The 18,089-nt window shown below is 35.3% G+C and overlaps 1 protein-coding gene across 1 annotated transcript in view; it reads left to right on the top strand.

The window, feature by feature from the left end:
- Positions 1-18,089, top strand: part of TRDN (triadin) — a 380,477-nt gene that overhangs the window by 240,763 nt on the left and 121,625 nt on the right. Inside the window, exons 15-19 of the mRNA XM_069541367.1 lie at positions 8,091-8,120; positions 8,846-8,863; positions 12,067-12,099; positions 12,218-12,244; positions 17,064-17,090. Coding sequence (XP_069397468.1) covers positions 8,091-8,120; positions 8,846-8,863; positions 12,067-12,099; positions 12,218-12,244; positions 17,064-17,090 — 135 coding nt within the window. The remainder of the gene's footprint in view (positions 1-8,090; positions 8,121-8,845; positions 8,864-12,066; positions 12,100-12,217; positions 12,245-17,063; positions 17,091-18,089) is intronic.

Consider the following 18,089-nt stretch of genomic DNA (forward strand, 5'->3'; position numbering starts at 1 on the left):
TTCCCTCCATCCTTCCTTCTTCTGAATAAAGAACAATTTACCATTTGATTTAGGTAAAGGAGTAATAGGAACAGTTATTTTTCCACTCATTGGCATTCAAACCAAAGTATTAGAAGACTTCTGGGTATATGAAACAGTAGCCGTAGCCAATCACAATTCACAGCTATAAGCTTTATACGTATTTTTTTCCCCTCGTTGCTATGATTGGTTCTGTTTTTCCTGAATTATGTGGCTTTTTTCACTTTTCTGAAAAATTGTCCATACGCGATGGACAAGTTTTGGAAGAGCCTGGGGAGCCCAAGCAGAGCTTTGCCTTTGGAGACTCAAGTAATCCAGTGTACATCACCAGCTGTGAAATACATAAAACATATACTCCTGACTATTTCTTAATATTGTCATCACTATCATCATCATTATTATTAAATTGTCATTTCCAAAGGGTTTTATGGATTATCTCTCATCTCTTGTTTGGAAAACTTTTTTTTTTTTTGCGGTACGCGGGCCTCTCACTGTTGTGGCCTCTCCCGTCGCGGAGCACAGGCTCCGGACGCGCAGGCTCAGCGGCCATGGCTCACGGGCCCAGCCACTCCGCGCCATGTGGGATCTTCCCGGACCGGGTCATGAACCCGTGTCCCCTGCCCCAGCAGGCGGACTCTCAACCACTGCGCCACCAGGGAAGCCCTGGAAAACTTTTTAAATTGGTAAGATGATGATATTTAACGTAAAAACTATTCAGCGTAATTTTCATTGCTCTCAATGTATAGCAGGAGAATAGGCTTAATGGCCAGCTATTCTAGGCAGTGGCTTGATTTTACATTTCACGAGTTCGTATTTCCCTCTCTGTATCTTCTGTTAAGCAAAGCAGAGGAGGTATATGGACTTAAGCTTCTTGGCTCTTGTTTCTTATTTTCAATGATCTCAGTAAAGATTATAGAAATCTTTTCCGTAGAGGCAGGAAGCACATTTTTCCTCGAATGAGGCAAGTTTAATACAAATCATCAGGTGGCATACAATTTGGATTTTCAGTATTTTATTTTACACAAAGTTTATTCACGTTCAACCTTTTTGGATATAGTCAAAGATACTAAAGGTTGACAACTTTCCTGAAAAAAAAGAGAATAAGGGGGGTTTCAGGGATTTAATTAGAATGCTCTTGAGAAGTTTTTGTGGTGAATTTTAAAATACAGAAATAAAAGTGCATATGAACTTCTTTATGATAAGCAGGCATCAGGCCACAAAGAACTTCTTGCATTAGTGAACTCTGAAGATTTGCTGTTCATATTAAGATCTTATTACAGCATGTCTCATCAAATCTCTTTCACAAAACTTAGCAAGAGAGACCCTTGGCTCCATTGAGCTTTGCCCATCAAGTTCACTGTCGTTAGCAGTTTTGGTGTCAGAGCAAGCATATCTTAGCCTAAGTAGAGTAACGTTTCTGAATAAATGTTCAGCTGAGGTCCTTCTGTGAGAAGCCTTTTTCTACTGAAGTTGCCACTCTTTCTCCCTCGGCAGACACTTTCCTTGTGATTTATTAACACACGTTCCTACTGTCCATCAGGTTCCCAAAGTCAAAGTCCTAATCAAATTATATTTTTCTTTATAAACATATGCTTATTCCTTTATTTCTTCTTATAGAGTCATCCCATTCTCTTTGCAGACACCAGGACTCAAATTGTAGTGTAAACTTTGACTCCTGTGTTTCCTTTGCCACTAAAATTTAGTCCTCCAGAATTTTTAATTTGACTAAACTCTCTTGTCGAATCCATCCTAAAGTAATCAGAAAAGCTAATCTTCACTCACAGCCTCCATTCCTTCAGTTGCGACCTCACATCCTCATTTGTGACCTCATGTTGGTCTTACTAACCTTTTGCGTGAACCAGGGAAACGGTCTTGAAAATCAGAGGTTCTCAAGATGTGGTCAAGGACTACTGGAAGTACCTGAGGCCTTTTCAGTGGTTCTGCAAGATCAAAACTATATTGATAAAAATATGGATTTATCATTTCCTTCTCACTCTCATTCTCTTATGAGTGTGCACTAGAGTTTTCCAGAAGCTACACAGTGTGTGATATTGCAACAGAATGAATGCTTAAGGAGATATGCGAATCCAACTATCTTTGCCAGACATTAAGGAGATTCACAAAAGTGTAAAACAAAGTCCTTCATCTCATCATTTTTTTGGTATTGGAAAATATATTTGTCATAAAAAGTATATTTATGGTAACAGGTAACAGGTTTAAAATTTTTTGATTAATAAATATATATTTAAAAATATTATCAGCTTTATTTTTTAAAATTATAAATGTCATAGATAGAATAAAAGCTGTTTGGGGTCCTTTACAATTGTTAAGATTTTTATAGGAGTCCTGAGATAAAAACGTTTGAGTATCTCTGACCTAAATAATCATTCTGCCTGTAATGTTTTCCCTAAATATTTTCTTCCAAAATACTGAACTGACTTCATGAAACACTTTATGTCATTACCTATTTAAAATAGTCAGTGGCACCACACTGACCACAGAACATAGTCTACAAGCCTTAATCTGTAACTTAAGTCCCCACAGAGTGTTTCCTGACCTCCTGTCAAGCACATATCAAGGCAAAGTCAAAGCCAAGGACTGACAAATTCCACCAGTAAAAATACAATGATCTCTTTTGAAATTGAGACAGTTTATTACTTTCATGGCCAGCAAAAGCAAGGGTATCTAAAGGTGCCAGCTCTTCATTGTCCTTGTCCCACACACCAAAAATTCAACACACCAGATAATTCAGCACAAGTTAGGGACAGCTTTTTGCTGAGGACTCAAATCTGGACTGCAGCCAGTGGTCTCCAGGTCTGTTCTCAAAGGGTTCTAGGCAGGAGAACCCAGGAGGTGATGAGAAGTTGTCTTATGACAACCTCCAGGAGAGACAGAGAGGCATGTGGAAGATGACCTCATAGAAAGTCCTCATAGGCCTCCCATCCCCTTAACGTTCTTGAAGGATCACAAGACATCCTGCCAGACTCAGAATTAGCTGTGGTTCAGATCTTTGCCTGAATGGCATATATGGCTAGTGCAAAGCCACCAGGGCACCGTGGTGGAACCTGTACCCTACTCTCCTACCCAGTTTCTTCCTTTGTATATTATGTGTTTCATCCATACTAAGTCACTTTCAATTTTACAGATACAATGTGCTGTCTAGCCATTGTCCCTTCTATTATCATAATAGATCTTACCCTTTCCTTTTCCTTCTATGAATACTCAGTGTTCTTAGGGCTCAAGATAAATTCTCTTCCCTCTAGGACAAGGGTCCCCAACCCCCCGGGGAACCAGGCCGCACAGCAGGAGGTGAGCAGCGAGTGAGTGAGGGAAGCTTTATCTGCCGCTCCCCATTGCTCCCCACCGCTCCCCATTACTTGCATTACTGCCTGAGCCATCCCCCACCCACCTCGTCCATGGAAAAATTGTCTTCCATGAAACCCGTCCCTGGTGCCAAAAAGGTTGGGGACCACTGTTCTAGGATGTCTGTCTGAACCTCCCAATTAAATATTTTTTCTCGGGGCTTCCCTGGTGGCGCAGTGGTTGAGAGTTTGCCTGCCGATGCAGGGGACACGGGTTCGTGCCCTGGTCCGGGGGGATCCCACATGCCGCGGAGCGGCTGGGCCCGTGAGCCATGGCCGCTGAGCCTGCGCGTCCGGAGCCTGTGCTCCGCAATGGGAGAGGCCACAACAGTGAGAGGCCCGCGTACTGCAAAAAAAAAAAAAAAAATTCTCTTTCATTTATAATCTCCCTTCAGAGTTTTTGTGTACTTCCTTAGTATTGTTTATTTCATGCCCCTTGTACTTCATATTACTTGCATCATTTTCCTTCTATTCTACTTGACTTTAAGACTTTTGACTAAAGGGACCATGTCTAATTCACTTTCATCCCTTACAGGAACTAACACATTTCCTTAGTTTGTACATTGCTCAACAAATATTTATTCTGTGAATGAATCAGTAATATCTAGGACTCTTAAGATAAATATTATAGCCACAAGAAGTAAGAGTAGGCACTCAAATTTTCATATCCCAGGCAAGAAACGATTTTTTTTTCAAATTGGGAGTTGTATTATAGTGAGCTTTTTAGGTCTGGGAATTTATAGTCAGTTACTAACAATTTTATCTTAAGTGTATATGATCGTTAGCTGCTACTTGAGTTGCACTAGCAGATCTAGGTAGATCTCATTCAACTAACCTCAGCTTTGTTGATGAAATCCTAGGGGTTGGAAAGCCTGTGGGGTTTTTTTTTTAATAAACTTATTTATTTTATTTATTTATATTTGGCTGCATTGGGTCTTTGTTCCTGCACCCGGGCTTTCTCTAGTTGCGGCGAGCGGGGCCTACTCTACATTGCCTTGCATGGGTTTCTCATTGCGGTGGCTTCTCTTGTTGCAGAGCACGGGCTCTAGGCACGTGACCTTCAGTAGTTGTGGCTCGTGGGCTCTAGAGCTCAGGTTCAGTAGTTGTGGTGCATGGGCTTAGTTGCTCTGTGGCATGTGGCATCTTCCCGGACCAAGGATTGAACGCATGTCCCCTGCATTGGCAGGTGGATTCTTAACCACTGCACCACCAGGGAAGTCCTCAAGCCTGTGGGTTTTTCAACACAGGTTATCTTCTGAAGGATACAGCTCCATTGAGAACTAGCCAGATGGGATTTATTATTTACTGTAACTTAGGGCAAGGCCAAGTAGAGTTGAATGCATGTGAGAATTAGTCCTAAGTTCTAGGACTTCATCATTGAGATCTGAAGAGGAATCATGCTGAAGAACAATGCAAAGTTTCTGTTGTAATTGAATAAGGATGCCAATTGGCAAGTCACACACACACACACACACACACACACACACACACACACACACGGCATACTTCATTACCTGATTTATTAGACTATCAGAGAGTTAATTTTTCCCTTCAATATGAATTGGTATTTCATTTTCCTCTGGCATCATTCATGAACATAATAGACCATACCTGATACATCGCTAAAGTTGAGTGAGTGATGAATTGAACAGATTGCAAACACATCACTGCTTTTCAATCAGCTGCTGTGGGTCTCAATGTTCTTAATAGAAGACTGTTGTTCAGATTATTGGGCAGATGGCCTTTAGGGAGGTATATTCACCAAGTAAGCCTTTATAATATTTTTAAGCCATTTCAGCAGAGTGCTGGGAGCACGTAATGAAGTTTAATAGCATGAGTATTAAGTGCTGGGACTAATAGCTCTTTAGGGTCAGTATGTGATCTTTCAATTTTAAGCATTATATATTTTGGTTTCTCAGGTATTTACTTGTGTAAGTCTGCTACTCTGTTGACTCCTAACCAAAAGACGTGAAATTACGATGACATTTTAAGTGCATTTCACTACAGCTCCCAGTTCTTACAGCAAATATATTGAACTTTAAAGACCTGCTTGATTAGATCATGACTTATTTTTTTACATTTCTACTTTATGAAATACTTTTCTTTATCTCAGTAAGTGATGTACTTTACCTGACCCTGGACTTCATATTATTTTTATTCTTTTATTACAGAACAGTGGATATCTAATACAATATTTATCAATTCTTATTACCAGGGAAAAGAAAAACAGATTAAAAACAACAGGCATTCCAGACTTACATATATTGTATTAAGCTTTTTGCCCCTACCCCATGCCAGCATCTAGTTGAAAAATGGGGCTGGAAATAATCTTGTCCTAATATGCCACATTTTAGCCTCTGTCTGTTCAAACATTCTTCCCAAGCGTTACCTTCAGTTGTATTTCAACTGTAGGTGCCCACCATAATATGTCTGTGTTTTGCATATTGGCTGTACTCTGGGCTCAAAAGATTGCTCAGCAAGGATCACAGAACCTCTTGGACAGGCAGAAATCCTATCCCAGTATACTGCAGCCAAACTAATTGATAAGTCGTGCTAGCCATTGAACTATACACTTCAGACTTTCATCTGTTGTGGTAGGAGAATCTGTATCTCCAAAAGAGTGGCCACTGCATATTATTAATAAATAGCTAGACATATGAGTAAGATGATAGATGACATTTATCACATTCTTATATGGAATTGTTTTATATAATATTTTTCTAATATTTGAATTACCTGCTTACCTAATTAGGATAATTACTCATCAAGGAAACAAATGAGAAATTGCTTGCAAAGCACATTTGTTTTAGATCATGAATTTGGTCCACTTCATTACAGTTCCTGATGAGAAAATGAATAGCAAGAAAAAGATTGGGTTTTTGGGGTGAGGTGACAGGTATTAAGAAAAATTTAGTCAAAAATTCTTCTTACTAAGGCATACTGGACATAATAGTGTTTAATAAACTTTTACTCAATAAGTGTTCCGTTTCAAGGATCTATTATTTTAAAAAATAAGGTTTGTTTTTTCTCTTAAACGTGAAACAAAACCCAATTACAGAAAAAATAGAAATTCAGAAAGAAGACGTTGCAAAACATCATTTTAATGACTATGTTTTTCTATTATGTGGATATACTGTGAATCCCATGAAGAGTTCCCCGACTGTACGGAGGGTACTGGTTAATATTCCCCTTATTTAGAGGTATAAAACAATGTCACAAAGCATCTTCATATAAGATTTTCTTATGACAATTTTGTGTACATACATTTTTTTTTCTCCCGTTGCGGAGCGCAGGCTCAGCGGCCATGGCTCACGGGCCCAGCCGCTCCGCGGCATGTGGGATCTTCCCGGACCGGGGCACGAACCCGTGTCGCCTGCATGAGCAGGCGAACTCTCAACCACTGCACCACCAGGGAAGCCCTCTTATGACAATTTTGCATGTTTCTCCTTGGAAATCTAGAAGTTGAACTACTGTGTCAAAAAGTATGCTCATTTTAATGACTTTCTAGATGTTTTTCCCCAAGTTGCTCTCCTAAAAATGTGTTTTCAGCTTCTACTTCTGTGGAAGTAGGTTATTACTTTCACCACACTATTACTGTTACTGATTATCATTTTCTCATAAAACAATTCAGTTGACCATCTAACTGCCTGTTGTGAGCAGTCTCCTACTCACTGTTATCTTCAAACATTTTAGGTCCATTACTTCATTGTGGAACTATAATCATGATCCATCTACATCACTATAAGGCACACAGATTCGTTAACTTCCAAATTGTTAGTGAATACCTATTGCTCTAGGTTCTAAGCCATATAATTGTCAGCCAGAGAACAGTTTATGTTTTGCAAGCATAAATTCATAGTTCATTATTTTGATTCTGATTTCAGTAATATTCAGATAATTTCAAAACTAAGTTACAGAAGAGGTAAAAGAAAGAAAACAGAATATACAGAATGAAATAGTCTAAGCAAAAATTTAAGATGCCTCCATTCTAAAATAAACAAGTTAAAAAAACACTTGTTTTTAATTTCAAGTGATAGGAACAGAGAGTTTCATGGTATAAAAATACTGGAAATAATAAATTTCTCAGATATAGGCTGAACACCCAAAAGACTAAAAATTGAATAGATGGCTTTTGACCACTGAATGCGTGTTACTACATAGCAGTTACTAAATAAATGATATGTTCGTCAGTAACCCATAAGCCATCATCACCTGTTTCTTTTTCATTACAATATGAATAAGTTAATGTTTGTACTGGAAATGCATCAATTATTCAAGGAGAGTACAATACATTTCACCAGGATTGCTATAGATTGAACAAATGAAGAAATTGCCAACTAAATTAATGGATTCCAACCCATCTCTATAGAAACAGACAGTATATCTGCCCAGTTTGACATTTTATTAAAAAAAAGGTCATTAGCTGCTATAGACACAATGTAATTTCTATGCAAATTAGATGTGGATATTTTCCTTTGTATTTTTTGTATATTTTATACATCAAAAGTTTCTCACTTCTTGCCTTAATCTAATACTCCTCCTCTCAAAAACAGAATAATTTAGCTTTAAGCCCCATATTCTAGAAATACAACATGCAATTAATCCATTTCATTGAAAATGATTTCAGAGTGTATGGACATTTTGTTGTGAGCTTATCAGTTGTTGATTTTTCTTATCTGCTTTGTCAGTAATTTATATTTGTATTTTCAGATTCCAAGAAAACAAGAACAACTGCAGAAGGTATTGGGAATATTTCCTTTTTCTGTCTTATATTTAATGAACCCCCAAGCAGCATTCCTTTTTAAAGGAGTCACACAAAAGAAAAAACTAAATATGGGATAAAAGAGAGAAAGAGAAATATTGAGAAAGAAAGAAAAAGAGAAAGAGTCAAATCTTTCCTGACAATAATGCTGTGAGAAATATTTGGCAGTAATAAAAATAAATACTGCCTATGTTTACCTTTCACAGTAATTATTTTCAAAGAAATGTTTGCTGGACAAGAAATTGAACGATGTTCAGTAACAAGCATTTACTTTGCTAAAAAGCATAAATTTAATTAATCTTGGATATACCAGCATCGATGGAACTGAGTAGTTCCTTTAAGTCTTGAATAAAATCATAAATCATGTGACAAGTATACCTGTGTCTTTTGTATTTGTTCATAAGGGTTTATGTGTACAGGATGTTTATGTGTTCATATACATTTAAGAAGACTACAAGATATAAATCATTTTAAATAGTTAAACAGTATAATCCTAGGTTCATTGTCAAATAATGTTTTACAATTAACTTATGGAAACACCTATGATAATCAGCAATACCTCTGAGCAACACTGAGAAATTTAAGGGGAGAGAATGGGGGGAGGCGTAGGAAACATTACAGTCTAATCAATGTGTTGAGGGACTATACTTTATCTTTGAAAGTTTCATGAGCAATGGCTTTCTGTTTATATTTCTTTCAACAGAACTACCCAAGGGAAAAAGTAAGGAAAGGCATGCAAATTATATATTTTTTCTATTTACTGCTACTACTGTCCTGCTGAAATACCTAGCCTTGCGGTTTTGAATCTCCCTTTTCTATATTTTATGCATGTGAACTCTATTTTTTTTTGTCAGAATGAAAGAATATACAACCTGGGGAGGGGGTGATCAGAGTGGACTGAAAAGCATGGCACTCTTCCTTAGAGTCCTTTTTCAAATTCGTGCAATCGTCTAATAACATTGTCCACAGCCTTAACCAAAAAATATAACTTCATTCCATTAACCAAAACTGTATTATGTTAGTGGAAATTTAGTCTCTGTAATCTGGTTAGTTCTGTAGCTAGAATATAGAACAGAAGTTCTTTTTCAGGTTAGTTTTACAATCTCTTTTCTGTTTTCTTTGTTCTTGTAATCCATAAATATTTTGGCATATTCACATGATATATGACATTTTGTCCATAACAGTGTCCTTTTTCCCTACAAACACTATGAGCTCTGTGAAACTGCATTGCTTGGGATGCATAATTTAGGCAGCATCCACTGTTGCTATAACACATTATTAAAGCTTGCTTGCTAATGATTCAGTAAAGCTTGATGCTTTGAGGTTGAGTCTTTTGCAAATGTGTACTCTTCTCTGAAGAAAAACAAACAGAAACAAATAATGTCAACTTAACCTTATTCAATTAGCCATTAATAATCATTCCATTTCCAGGTATGCAGAGCTTTAAAAAATCCTAGTGAAATTAAAAACATGTTTTAAAATATATACCAATTAAAAAAAAAAGATTTACATGCATTTTGGTCCTGCAAAGGTCAGGACATTTGACCTTTTATGTCATAAAAGTGCTCTAAAATGTCCTATGGAGAGAATCATGAAGGTACACTACAACTCAGCCAAGGGGAGCAATCTGTCTATAGAGAACTATGTGGTATTTCGATACCAGATTTATGTGTGTGCACAGCTGCTGATATGGGCACTGGCACACTGATCCAGAAACCACTCTATAAACCATTGCACCAGCAGGGAAATGGAGGACAACTGGAGATTTGAAAAATGGTATTTAAATAATATATATGTAACCTCAAGGCCCTTGCTTTATTACAGTCTATATGATTAAAATTTCCCACAGACACACTGCAGCTCCTTGACAATCTTCAGAGTATTGATATATTTAATAAATAAACATGCCTTCCCAGGCATTCATTTAACATTCCAACTGCTTCCCTCCTTGGGAAGTTCTGTGGATTGACTTGGGCAGTAATAAGGACAAGAAAAAGAATTTTCCTCTAAACAACTACTAATTCTTTTCAAATTAACTTATTTGCTCTAGTTTATCATCTGGACCTGCTTTTGTTGTTATTGTCGCATCTTTGAATTTGCTGTATTCAGTTGTTGTTGTTTTTACTTTAAGATTGCTTTATTCAATTATACATCTCCAACCCTATATTCTTATTTTGCTTTTTCTTTTCTAGTTACCACAACTTAAAAGTTGGTTGTTTTTGTGTTTTTGGTTTTTTTTGCAGTCTAAAACAAATCATGGTAGGGAAAAGAGGGAGAAGAGTACATGTATTTATGTATACATGTACTCTTCTTGTATATATTTTTGCTAACTCTAGTGAGCTATAATTTTTTCCAAATAAAAAAATCAATTATAAGTATGATTTGACAGTCCCTGTAGATATAAGCATGAATTAATTTGTATTTATTAAGGTAATTCAATAATTACATCTTGAATTATCCCATAAAATAAATGGACTTGACAGCCTTTTCTTGCACATCATCCCAAATTAGCACAGGTATTTTTCTGCTTATACAGTTACTTTCTGATATGATTGGAAGACCCTTATTTTAACTTTGAAATCTCACAGATAGTTGGTAATTGATTTTGGTGCATACCCAAAGCAACTTCCAGTATTTTTTTTGATTGTTATTACTTTACATATTTCTTAGAAATGTTTTGATAATTGGTGGTTCAGTTCAGCAATAAATTAAGCAATGCATTTAATTACTCCATGTTTTCCAGGCAGTTTTTAATGTTCTTACCTGTGTTTAATTTTAGCTAAGTCACGTATGCTTCTTCCCTTTGACTTGTAACACTTGGTCAGGCCATTCGTTTTATTTGTTTTATTGCCTGCCTGCTATCTTGGGAGTGAATAAATTGCTCATTATACCTTCACAAGTACAAGCGTGGTAAACAAAATTGTACACTTGAGAGACTGATGAGATAACCTTAGGAAATTCGATGACACTCTTATGTTTCTAAAATATAGTTCTTAGAATTCTTTCAGCATAAACATCTTCTAGTCTCCAAAATATATTCATTAAATGAAACTTGAAGAAATCTCTTTATTTTTCTTTAAAAAATCAGATAATAATGTGTCTATGTTAAAGTATTTCTTGAAAATCATTTAAATTAATTTGACAAGCTTGTCAAATTTTGCTTGTTAAGGCAAAATAAGTAAGAATAGAAATGTAGAAAATAGCACTTCATATAAAATTAGTACCTACACTTCATATAAAATTAGTGCTTATTATAATACAAATGTCAGCTTAATTTTGAGGCCAGAATGATTCTTCATCTCATATAACATTGGCAAAAGTGGGTTCTTAAAAAGGAACACTATATGAAAAATACTCTATAAGGAGCATTTGTCCTAAAAACAAGGGAAGTGTGTTTTGCTTCCCCCTGAAAATTCTTAGTCTATTTTTAGCGTCGTAAATCTGCCTCAGCAAAGACTTTGTCTTAGCTAAACATATACCTTTTCAATATAAGAAAAGTTCACCTTAGAAGAGAAAGTCCAGAGGAAATCTGTTCATCCTTATCTGAGAATTATTTTAAAACAGATGTAATAATTATCCTTTATGCTTACTTTTTATCCCAAATTTATTTCATGTTGATCTAGTAAGAAAGGAAATTAAAAATTTTTCCATCCTTTATAGACCCTACTTTATCTTTCTAGTTTATTATCCATGAAAAATTTTAATTCCTCTAATATCCAGAATAATTTTTATTGCTGCTCTGTGAGGGAAAACAGGGGAAGATTGGAAAAACTCTTTTTAAATATGTGTCGGATATTAGTCTTTTCATGGCAGCTACTATCAGTGCAATACAGCACTAGACATATATGTTTCTTTGTGTTAGGACAATTAAGTTGTGACACATAAAATTGGAAGGATAATAATAACAAAAATAATATGTTTCAGAACAGGAAAAGAAAGAAAAACATATAGAACCAGGTAACTTTTAAAATTCCTCTATCCTCTTAATTTCAAGATATAAAACTTGCAATTGAATAATGAAATGTGATCAAATGGTATAAAATGTTGAATTTTTTTCTTTTCTTGTTTGATACAGCAAAGCCACCAAAGAAGGAACATTCAGGTGAGTCAGACTGGGGTTGCTGGGGTCTTTCTACCTGATGTCCAAGGTTTATTAATGATGTACCCTCAGACGGGGGTAAGGGCCATGACTGGAAAGGGCAGGAAACCCTTCCGTCTTATGAGATGTCTTTTTTCCAAGTTCTTGTCATACAGTTAACACCAATGCCATGTTAGAAAATGGAGGCCAAATAGTACATTACACTCTTGCTACTCACTGTGTGTTCTGTGAACCAGCAGCATTAGGAGCACCTGAGAGGTTGTTAGAAATACAGAATCTCTGGTCCCACCCCAGATCTACTGAATCAGCATCTGCAACTTCCTAAGATCCCCAGTGCATTAGTCAAAGCAGTGTTTGAGAAGCACTATTTTACAGTTTAGGGTAGAAAACAGAAACCAAAATAAAAACAAAACCCTTTCTATTATAAGTGCATCTGACATTGCTTTGTTTTGAAAATATGAAATATTCAATTCCAGCAAATATTCTCTCTCTATTCAAAATGTTATTTAATGACACATCTTGAGTACTCAGGGGAGTTGCAATGAGAGTAGAAGTAGATTTTGTCTTCAGTCAATTTACATTCGAATGAGGGGAAAAAAGTGAACTGACAATCAGACAAGCAGAAAAACACATATACAAACAAACAGAAACTAAGAATGCAGTAGGTGTAGATACCAAATGATTTTCTTAAAGGTTTCTGGATTTAACTTGCCCTATTTGTTGTTTCAAATGAAAATAAATGCAACTCCTGCTCAAAGAACTGTACTGATTGTGTGTGTGTGTGTGTGTGTGTGTGTGTGTGTGTGTGTGTGTGTGTAAGCTGTCATAACCTCATATAATGTCCATTAGTCACCCCTCCCATCATATTATATTTAAATGGAAATAGCATTTACCTTGGCAATACATTAAAATAGCAATTACAATATTATGTAAATACCCATGCAAATCTAGCTCAACTATACTCCCACCCCTGTCACAGACCACAGCAAACTGCAGATTCGAAACCACATTTCTTATTCTTCTTCCAGGTTTGTAAAACTTCCTCAGAAAACCCAAATCCATTTAGGAGTTTCTCCAGCTAGTTCCCATAGCATCATTTTCTTTTCTATATAAAAACACTTAACTCTTATAATCATATTACCTTTTCTTTTTTCCACTTTAAACAGTCAGAAATTAGAATATGAAAATTGTTTTTTATATCTTTATCCAAGAGTGCCTATCATAATGTCAGGAACATTTTAGGAACTTGAAAATGTTTGAGTGGATGAAAAGAGAAATATCAAATAGGATAATCATATTTTTAAAAAAATATAAATATGAATGACTTTTAAATAATTTGCAATATGAAATAATCACACATTTCACACTTCACATTAACATTGATATTACTCACCTATGGGAAGGAACGAATGTTTTTGTCTACCTTACAGAGAACAGAGAACAGATTATGTGTTTGGGGGTAACATTCCCATAACTGAGCCATAACACATATTCTCACTTACGTACATACGCAGAAAGCTGAAATAGAACATAATCAGAGAAACGTATAATGGGGAGACATAAAGAATGACTATGGGTCTAATCAGTTTTAAGAGTGTTTTTTTTTTTTGGTTAAATGATTTTATTTTTATTAAAAAAAAATTTTTTTATTGCGATATTGTTGTTTTACAATGTTGTGTTAGTTTCTACTGTACAGCAAAGTAGAGTTCCCTGTGCTATACAGCATGTTCTTATTAGTTATCCATTTTATACATATTAGTGTATATATGTCAATCTCAATCTCCCAATTCATCCCATCCGCCGCCCCCTTCCACTTTCCCCCATTGCTGTTCATACGTCTGTTCTCTATATCTGTGTCTCTATTTCTGCCTTGAAAACTGGTTCATCTGTACCATTTTTCTAGATTCCACATATATGCATTAATATACGATATTTGTTTTCTCTTTCTGACTTATTTCACTTTATATGACAGTCTCTAGGTCCATCCACATCTCTACAAATGACCCAATTTCATTCCTTTTTATGGTTGAGTAATACTTCTTTGTATATATGTACCACATCTTCTTTATCCATTCATCTGTCGATGGGCATTTAGGTTGCTTCCATGACCTGGCTATTGTAAATAGAGCTGCAATGAGCATTGGGGTGCATGTGTCTTTTTGAATTGTGGTTTCCTCTGGGTATATGCCCAGTAGTGGGATTGCTAGGTCATATGGTAATTATATTTTTAGTTTTTTAAGGAACCTCCGTACTGTTCTCCATAGTGGCTGTATCAATTTACATTCCCACCAACAGTGCAAGAGGGTTCCCATTTCTCCACACCCGCTCCAGCATTTATTGTTTGTAGATTTTCTTATGATGCCTATTCTTACCGGTGTGAGGTGATACCTCATTGTAGTTTTGATTTGCATTTCTCTAATAATTAGTGATGTTGAGCAACTTTTCATATGCCTCTTGGCCATCTGTATGTCTTCTTTGGAGAAATGTCTATTTAGGTCTTCCACCCATTTTTTGATTGGGTTGTTTTTGTTTTTTTAATATTGAGCTGCATGAGCTATTTATATATTTTGGAGATTAACCCTTTGTCCACTGATTTGTTTGCAAATATTTTCTACCATTCTGAGTGTTGTCTTTTTGCCTTGTTTATAGTTTCCTTTGCTGTGCAAAAGCTTTTAAGTTTCATTAGATCCCATTTGTTTAGTTTTGTTTTTATTTCCATTACTCTAAGAGGTGGGTCAAAAAAGATCTTGCTGTGATTTATGTCCAAGAGTGTTCTTCCTATGTTTTCCTCTAAGAGTTTTATTATAATGTCTGGTCTTCCATTTAGGTCTTTAATCCATTTTGAGTGTATTTTTGTGTATGGTGTTAGGGAGTGTTCTAATTTTATTCTTTTACATGTGGCTGTCTAGTTTTCCCAGCACCACTTATTGAAGAAACTGTCTTTTCTCCATTGTATATCCTTGCCTCCTTTGTCATAGATTAGTTGACCATAGGTGCGTGAGTTTATCGTTGGGCTTTCTATCCTGTTCCATTGATCTATATTTCTGTTTTTGTGCCAGTACCATATTGTCTTGATTACTGTAGTATGAAGTCAGGGAGTCTGATTCCTCCAGCCCCGTTTTTCTTTCTCAAGATTGCTTTGGCTATTCAGGGTCTTTGTGTCTCCATACAAATTTTAAGATGATTTGTTCTAGTTCCGTAAAAAATGCCATTGGTAATTTAATAGGGATTGCATTGAATCTGTAGATTGCTTTGGGTAGTATAGTCATTTTCACAATATTGATTCTTCCAATCCAATAATATGGTATATCTCTCCATCTGTTTGTGTCATCTTTGATTTCTTTCATCACTGTCTTATAGTTTTCTGAGTACAGGTCTTTTACCTCCTTAGGTAGGTTTATTCCTAGGTATTTTATTCTTTTTGTTGCAATGGTGAATGGGTTTGTTTCCTTAATTTCTCTTTCTGATCTTTCATTGTTAGTGTATACGATTGCAAGAGATTTCTGTGCATTAATTTTGTATCCTGCAGCGTTACCAAATTCATTGATTAGCTCTAGTAGTTTTCTGATGGCATCCTTAGGATTATCTACCTATTATATCATGTCATCTGCAAACAGTGACAGTTTTACTTCTTTTCCAATTTGTATTCCTTTTATTTCTTTTTCTTCTCTGATTGCCGTGGCTAGGACTTCCAAAACTATGTTGAATAATAGTGGTGAGAGTGGGCAACCTTGTCTTGTTCCTGATCTTAGAGGAAATGCTTTCAGTTTTTCGCCATTGAGAATGATGTTTTGCTGTGGGTTTGTCGTATATGGCCTTTATTATGTTGAGGTAGGTTCCTTCTATGCCCACTTTCTGGAGAGTTTTTATCATAAATGGGTGTTGAATTTTTTCAAAAGCTTTTTATGCATCTATTGAGATGATCATATGGTTTTTATTCTTCAGTTTGTTAATATGGTGTATCACTTTGATTTATTTGTGTATATTGAAGAATCCTTCCATCCCTGGGATAACTCCTACTTGATCTTTGTGTATAATCCTTTTAATGTGTTGTTGGATTCTGTTTGCTAGTCTTTTTTGAGGATTTTTGCATCTATATTCCACAGTGATATTGGTCTGTAATTTTCTTTCTTTGTGACATCTTTGTCTGGTTTTGGTATCAGGGTGATGGTGGCCTCGTAGAATGAGTTTGGGAGTGTTCCTTTGTCTGCAATTTTTGGAGGAGTTTGCGAAGGATGGCTGTTAGCTCCTCTCTAAATGTTTGATAGAATAGTTTTAAGAGTTTTAATAGCTAAACATTATTATCCAATATTAAATTTGACAAAATACAATAATTTAAATTTCTTGAAATCATTATCTGTTCATTTCATGGTGTGATTACAGTGTAGCAACTTAGCTGTAATTCACTATGTTTTTAAAATTGAAACAATTGGATAATTTATCGATTCACTTCCTTCCTTTCATACCATTTTGTAGACTTTAAGGAAACTGCATTGGCATATATATAAAACCAATCAGATTCTTAAATAATTTAAAATGGAAAACAAAATGAATGAGTCGTGAATGAGCATTCTGTGTTGGGAGAAGTTATATGAATATCAGAAAAGAAATCTATGGTTCATGGCATATATTTAAAGTTTATCAAAGAAAATGGCACAACGTTGTATTTTTTCTTCCTGAGACCTACATTTTTCTTTAGTTTCCAAGGTTATAATATAGTTTTTTTGAAAAAAAAAAAAAACTATTTTAGAAAACTATTTTAGAGAGAGACCCAAGGAGACTTGTAACTGACTTAGACCTTATTATTTCTTGTCCTTAACAGCTCCAAGTGAAAAACAAGTTAAAGCAAGTATGTTGACTAAAACTTGAGAAAACAAAAAGCATATTTCAGCAGCTTACTCATTTAACTTCTGCTATAGACAGTGCTAATGCTAATATTTTAGGCTGACTTATCAAATGTTTCTTGCTCTGATTATTTGTTGTGTTAAACAGATATGCATAATTATTCAACCTTGTCTTTTCTGTGAATCAATTCTTATTAAAATTTATCTATAGAGCTTTCACTTGTAAATGTTAATTTGTCCAGGTCATAACCTCTTTTTTGAGTTGTTTATATTTTTGTTTCCCATTTTGCAGAATGATAAGTGATGTTTTCAGTTTCTTAAACACATTAGAAAATTTTCCTAGTGATTAATCACTTGATCAAACCAGGAGGCAACATAATTTGTCTACTATGAAAGTTATTGTGTCTTTAATGAAAAGGAAAGCCCCAACAATTTTAAGTACTGCTCTTGCAATATCACAATTTTCTTTTAAGACTTCTATCCTCAGATTTAGAATAAATATTGACTGACAACTATAGTATACCATGGCATTTGCATCATTAGTGGCTTTGACAATACGTTAAAGGATAAATGCTTTTTTCTTTGTTGGTATTTCTCAATTCAATGAAGTATCTAACAGATGGCCATTCATGAAAATTTAGGCATAATGGCGTATATTTGAGTTTAGAAAAAATATTCTTTTAGCTTCTCTAAGCTTTGTATATAAGATTTAAGATCAAACCTCATTTCTGTGCATTATGTAAATATGTTTACATTTTCCTTTTGATTTAGAGTTGCATAAGTATTAGTGATGGTACTAATACAAAAAACAAATGCATGTTTTATTTATTGTCAGATTTTTGAGACAGGGTATATCATTGGTGAATATATCAGAAAAAAATTGGAAAATATAATATTGAGTAGCTTGGTGTCTTTTAAAAAAAATTGCAGTTGGAAATGTTTACGTAGACATTGTAGACCTTAAGGAAAGGTGTAACATGAATCTAAAATTCCAGTTATATTTT

This window comes from Delphinus delphis, chromosome 14 (assembly GCF_949987515.2).
Source record: "Delphinus delphis chromosome 14, mDelDel1.2, whole genome shotgun sequence".
Classification (NCBI taxonomy): Eukaryota; Metazoa; Chordata; class Mammalia; order Artiodactyla; family Delphinidae; genus Delphinus; species Delphinus delphis.